Source organism: Suricata suricatta, chromosome 11 (genome assembly GCF_006229205.1).
Source record: "Suricata suricatta isolate VVHF042 chromosome 11, meerkat_22Aug2017_6uvM2_HiC, whole genome shotgun sequence".
NCBI lineage: Eukaryota > Metazoa > Chordata > Mammalia > Carnivora > Herpestidae > Suricata > Suricata suricatta.
The window spans coordinates 9,154,575-9,160,574 of NC_043710.1; the positions used below are offsets into that span (position 1 = coordinate 9,154,575).

General features: G+C 61.9%; 1 protein-coding gene across 4 annotated transcripts in view; it reads right to left on the reverse strand.

Moving 5' to 3' along the window:
• Positions 1 to 5,994, reverse strand: part of MYRF (myelin regulatory factor) — a 32,527-nt gene extending 26,533 nt beyond the window's left edge. For all 4 annotated transcript variants that reach the window (XM_029914971.1, XM_029914969.1, XM_029914970.1 and 1 more), the window contains exon 1: positions 5,876 to 5,994. In XM_029914971.1, coding sequence (XP_029770831.1) covers positions 5,876 to 5,921 — 46 coding nt within the window. In that variant the 5' untranslated portion in view covers positions 5,922 to 5,994. The remainder of the gene's footprint in view (positions 1 to 5,875) is intronic.
• Between the last annotated feature and the right edge of the window lie 6 nt (positions 5,995 to 6,000).

Consider the following 6,000-nt stretch of genomic DNA (forward strand, 5'->3'; position numbering starts at 1 on the left):
CACCTTGCCAAGCCACTGGCAGTGGCTGGGGAACCGCAGCTCTCGAGGACAGTCAGGAGACCCAGGGTCCCACTCAGGCCCTGCCGCGGCCACCTGAGTGACCCTGACCCTTCTCCTTCCCCTCCCGCCTCAGCACCGCCCTCTCAGAAATGAGAGGGCGCAGCCTGCATTTCCACAGAGCCCCAGGCCTTGCGGGGAGGCAGACTATGCAAAACCCTCTGGCCTGGGCGCCTCAGGCAAAGACAAAGGACAGTCAGCCCCTTCCCCAGGCCTGCCTGCCCTTGACCCAAGTTCCCCATGGCTGAGATGCAGGGCGGGGGCCCCAGCTGGAGGCTGGAAGGAGGGCCAGACCTGTGCGAAGCTGGGTCCCTGCATGCGGAGTGCTTTCAACAGGGCTGTTGACTCCCCATCCCCCCATCCTTGGAACGAGCGGCCCAGAACGGGTGAGGAGCTTCCTCAAAGCACACAGCGCCAGCCACACACCCCAGCCCAAGGCCCGACACCAACCTACACCTTGAATCAATAAATCCTCAAAGTAGGGAGCAGAATACCTACAGTGAGCCTGTCGAACTCGGCTGGGTAAGCCCTTTGGGACAATAATCACAATCCAGGTAGGTGGCTGCCGCCCCCACAGAAACCCTGAGAAGTGGGTACTGTGACCACAATGACCTTCCCGTTTTAAGGATGAGAAAGTGGAAGCACAGAGAAGTGCCGTGACACGTCCAGGAGAAGGGCGGTGGGCAAGTGGCAGAGCTAGCGACAGAGCCTGGTTGCCCACTCCAGGGAGGGCGTAAGGCCTGCCCCTCACCCAGGGGGTACCCACACCCAGCAGCAGCGGGGCCTGAAGACTCTCGTATGGGAGGAGAGGTCCCCTCCATACACACCCAGGATGTGAGGGAAACTGAGGCCCAAAAGAGTGGGCAGTGAGGAGGAAGGAGGTGGAAAGGAAGGGCAGGCAGCCTGGGTAGGGCAGGGCCACCCCCGGTTAATGGTCCAGTTAATGATTTCTGCTCCCCGTCCTTATCAGAGGGCAAAGTCCATGGCGGCAGCCAATCAGAGCCCTGCTGGGCTGTTACCCAGCAGCCTCAGCTGCCTGGGCCCCCGAGTCCTGTGAGCCCTTGGGAATCAGGGAATGGGGGCCATGTCCCTAGGAGGAGGCCGTTCTGTCCAGAGAGACCTACCTGTCTCTCTCCCAGACGCCCCCAGACCCCAAGGGGCATTCTGCCAAGGCCCCAGAGGGAGGAGAGGGCCCGAGGCAAGCAGGTTGGGAAGAGCCCACTTCTCTCCCCCCCACTGACCCCAGGCCCTCCCAGAGAGTTGGCATCCTGGGGTGCACCCCCCACCCGCCTTTGTTCACATAGCCATTGTTGGCTCCAGTAAACCCTGAGAACATTTCCTGCCCTTGCCGCCCCGTGTGGCCCTGCCCAGGGTGCTGGGACGGGTGTTGGGACGTGGGGATGAGTCAGATTCCCCCATGACTTTATCTCCCCTCCAGGTGGACTCAGGGGCTGGGGATGTAGGACTGGGCCGGGACTCCTTCAGAGGGCTCCAGGCGGACCCAGAAGGCACCCCATCTCATCTTCTCGACAATCAGGGGTCCGGTTGCCTGCCCCATTCACCTCCTCCCTCATGCACTACAGAGACAGACAGACAGACAGGCTGATAGGGGCACAGTGTCACACGATCACAAGCCCCAACCCAGCCCCAGATTCCTGTTCAGGGTGGGTATCCTCTCCCCAAAGTCATCAGGTGGCCTCCTCCTGCCCTCTGGAGGCAGAGATGCTGGTCCCCTGGGAAGGCCACCCTTCTTCCCCAAAGGCCCCGGAGGCAGAGGAGAGCGCCGGGCAGGGGAGGGCTGGTGTCCGCTCTGGCCAGTGCTGGCTACTCCCTCCCTCTGAGCTGCAGTCTCGGCCCCTGGGAAAGGGGGCCAGTGCCAGCCCCTCCCTCCAGAGGCTTTCAGATCAGGACCCTGGTGCTCTGGGGGCGCTGTGGGGAGCCCGGCTGCCCCCACCCCCCTGTGTATCAGGAGGCCATGAGTTTGCCTTTGTTTGGTGGCTAAAAGAACCTCATTGGTGGGGGGGGGGAAGGCCTGGGTGGCTCATTCGGGTAAGCATCGGACTCTTGGTTTTGGCTCAGGTCATGATCTCACAGTTTGTGACTTCGAGCCCCACATTGGGCTCCATGCTGACAGGGCGGAGCCTGCTTGGGATTCTCTCTCTCCCAATTTCTCTCTGCCCCTCCCCCGCTCACTCTCTTTGTCTCTCTCTCTCTTTCAAGGTAAATAAATAAAACCTTTTTTAAAAATTAAAAAAGGGGCGCCTGGGTGGCTTAGTCAGTTCAGGTCACTATTTCGTGGTTCATGGGTTCAAGCCCCGCGTCGGGCTCTGTGCTGACAGCTCAGAGCCTGGAGCCTGTCTTTGGATTCTGTGTCTGCCTCTCTCTCTGCCCCTCCCCTGCTCATGCTGTCTTCCTCTCAAAACTAAATAAAACACTTTAAAAAATTAAAAACAAAAAAGAACCTCAGCGGAAGCCCCACTCTGGTCCCACTCCGGTGCCCACCCCAGGAGATGACAGGAGGCCAAAGAAGGGGAGTCACCAGCCCAAGCCACCCATCCGGCCTTGAACCTCCAGCCCCTGTGGGGCTCTAGAGGCCGAGTGGAGGTCTCCCAACCTTCCAGTGGCCTTTCCAGTACCTGCTGGAAGCCCAGTTCCCCTCAGTCTCTCAGGCTTTCTCAGGCGCACCTGTTTTTCAGGGCGGAGGGAGGGGGCACGTACCCCGGGGACCAGAATTTGCCACCCTCCACCTTCTATGCTCAAAAACATCCCTCCTGCCCAGGGCTGGGAGACGAGGCTCAACAGGTCTGAATGTCTCATCAAGACCTTCCCTGCCACCCCCGCCTGTCTTGCAGGTAAGGAAAAGGGGCCCAGAGAGGGTAAGAGCTCAGCACAGGGCCACAATGCTCCCAGCGGCAGGGGCCAATTCTGCACCGGAGTCTCCGAGGGTCTATCGGGATCCTCTGATGCTGTGACCCTGACCGGGCTCTGGGAGTCCAAGCCCCTACCCGATCAGGATGCCTGCCGAAGAAGATACCTCCCACGGCGACGCCGTTACCTGCTGGGAGCCAGTGCATCCTGCCCGGAGGGTCCCCTCTCTGCAGGCCCTGTGCCCGCCGAGCTGGGCGGCTGTAGCCTCCTTCTAGGGGATTAGCGGGGCGGTCACGGGGGCCCGGCTGTACCAGCCTCGAGGGGGCCGCCCTGTCCCAGCCTCCCACCCGAGGCCCAAAGCGCCTTAGCCCCCAGCCCACCACCCTGGGGTGGGGCACAGCCTGGCCCACTGCACAGGGCAGGACCCAGGACGGAGGCTGGGTGTTCCTAGAGAGTGGGCCATGTCAGACAAGGGGTCTCGATATGGCCCTGCCCTTCGGCAAAGGCCTTTTCCAACCCAGACCTGAAGGCACAGACCCCAGCCCCCGAGCCCACTGTCCGTAGACCAAGGCCAAGGGAGGACCAGGACGAGAACTCAAGTTCTAGCCCCACATTTGAGAATTCAGGAACGACATCCTCCCAACTCCGACACTCACTTGCGTTCACACTTACACTCAACGAGCCCCTCAGGCCTGCCCCCCACACACCGCTGAACACCTGATCCCTGCCAGGCTCTTCCCTCCCAAGTGGCCCTGGAGACTCAGCACCCGCCTGCCTTCTCCCCCATCTCAGGCTCTGGGGAGATTTCTCCGGCCCCTGGCTCCCTCCACCACCCCCCCTGCTCCCCACAGACATTCTTGAGTCTCCTCTTATCTCTCCGGGGAGGGAGCAGTACAGCCTCCCGCCAGGCCTGCCGAATGGCTGAGCTGTGGCGTCAGCCCCCACCCCCCACCCCACACCCACAGCCAGGAAGGAAAGTTTGGCTCAGGAGAGGGGGATCCTGGGCCAGCGGGACCCACCCCTCTGCCTGGGTGCAGGGGCCTGGGGGAGGATGCACTGGGACATATGTAGGAAGCAAGGGGTGGGGGGTAGGGTTGGCCCGTGGGTTGTCCAGCGTATCTTGCTTGGATGCCCCCAAGCGGGGAACGATGTCCCTTTCCTGCCTCCCCAGGGGCCTCCAGCCCCCACAAGGCTCCCTGAGGATTCATAAAGGATGAACAGTGTCTGGGGGACCCAGGGCCCCAGAGACTGACTGGGAGGTGACTCAAATGGCCACCTACCTCAGGACCAACCATTTCATCTAGTCCAAGCCTGATTTCTGGGGGTCTGGGTCTGCTGGGGCATCCAGAGCCCTGAAGGGAGGAGGCCTGGGGCTAGGGATGTCCTTACCAACTCAGCAAGCAGGAGTGGACAAAGGCTACTCCTCCCACCCCAAAAGAAAGGGAGACACCAAGGCAAAGAAAGAGAGGCCTTCCTCTCTCCCTCCTGGACTCCGAAGGTATCTGGGTGCTACTAGGCTTGAAACTTGGGCTGTGATTCACCGTTCTGCAGCCGGACAGCCCATCACAACGTGCCCCATGGACCACCCCTCCCCCAGAGGCAGGTTCTGCTGAGGGGTAGGATGTGGGCTTAGGGACCGGAGAGAAGGTGGGGACAGTGGCTTGGCTACGCAAGTCAGGGGAGAAGAGGACAAGAGGGGCCGGAAGGGCCAGCTAGATGGTCCTCTGAGAAGGTCTGAAAGGAAGAGTGGGCTGGGAGATGTCAGCCCGCACCTCTGGCTCCCCTTCCCACACTCTGTCCCATCCCTCCTGGATCCAGCACCCGGGAGGAGGGGGACAGACCTGGAGGAGGGGCAGAGGCTGCTCAGGGAGAGGGGAGGACATTCTGGTTAGATGTAAGCGCAGACCTCCAAATCCACAGGGACGGGGGCGGGGAGCAGGGGTAGAAGAAAATATGGGAGGGTGTGTGTAGACCCCAGCCCTGGAGAGGGTCCCGTCAGGGTCGAGGTGAGAGGGTGAGGTCACTCCTGGGGTGAGGAGCAAACAGCCAGGGGAGACAGAGCTCCAGGGACAGGTGTGGGGCAAACAGCCCTGAGGAATCTTCTCGGAGCTGGCAGGATGCGGTTCACAACTTTGGGAGGGTCTCAGAGCGCAGAAGATGCTGGCATCAGGGATGCCGACTTCAAGAAGGTTCTAGCTCAGGGAAAGCATTTGGGGGGTGGGGGGTGGGAATCCAGCTCACGGAGGAATGCTGGGGAGGGGCTCCAAGCCCCGAGTAGGGGAGCTTCAAAGGGAATTTCAGCCTTGGGGGAGAGGGCAGCCTTGCAGAAAGTGGGTGACAGTCTTGAAGAGGGTCCTAGGCTCAGGGAAGGACAGTGGGGAGATCTCGGCTCCTAGGAGTCAGGCTGGGGGGGTAGGGTGTCCACTTGGAAGGGACACAAGGGCTTCTCTAGGCAGGGGACCCAGATTCTAGAAGGTGTGCTGGGGGTTGGGGTACCAGCCTAAGAGGCGTGGAAGATTCTGGAAGGCATGCTCGGGTTCCCACCTCAAAGGGGGTCTGGGTCTGTATGGGGTTCCATGGAAGGATAGTAAAGGGGTCCCAAACTCAGGAAGTGCACTGGGGGTGGGTCACGTCAGATTTTACCGGGAACTGCAGGTCCTGGGAGGCATGAGGAAGGACAAAGTATGGAAGGGGAGGCAATTCCAAGGAAGTTGTGCGCTGAGGGGACAGGGAGGGGGTGCCCAACTTTCGTTGAGGTGAGCAGTGACCGCCAGAAGATTCCCTGGTGCCGGCCTGGGGGTCCCCCCAACCCCGGGCTCAGAGGAAGTATTCTAGGGAGTCCCAGAGTGGTGGAAGCATACTCGGGGGCCCCGTCCCCGGAGAGATCGGCCCCGGGGGTTCCCAGCGCGAGGGCGGTCGCCGGCCCCCCGGCCGGCCCGCGGTCCCTCACCTTCGAAGAAGCGCTGCAGCGCCTCAGTCTCGTCCACCACCTCCATGTCCGGCCTACCCGGCGCGCGCTCCGCCGCGGCCCCGCTACAGCCCGGCCCGGGGGCGCGGCATCGCCGGCGCGGCCCG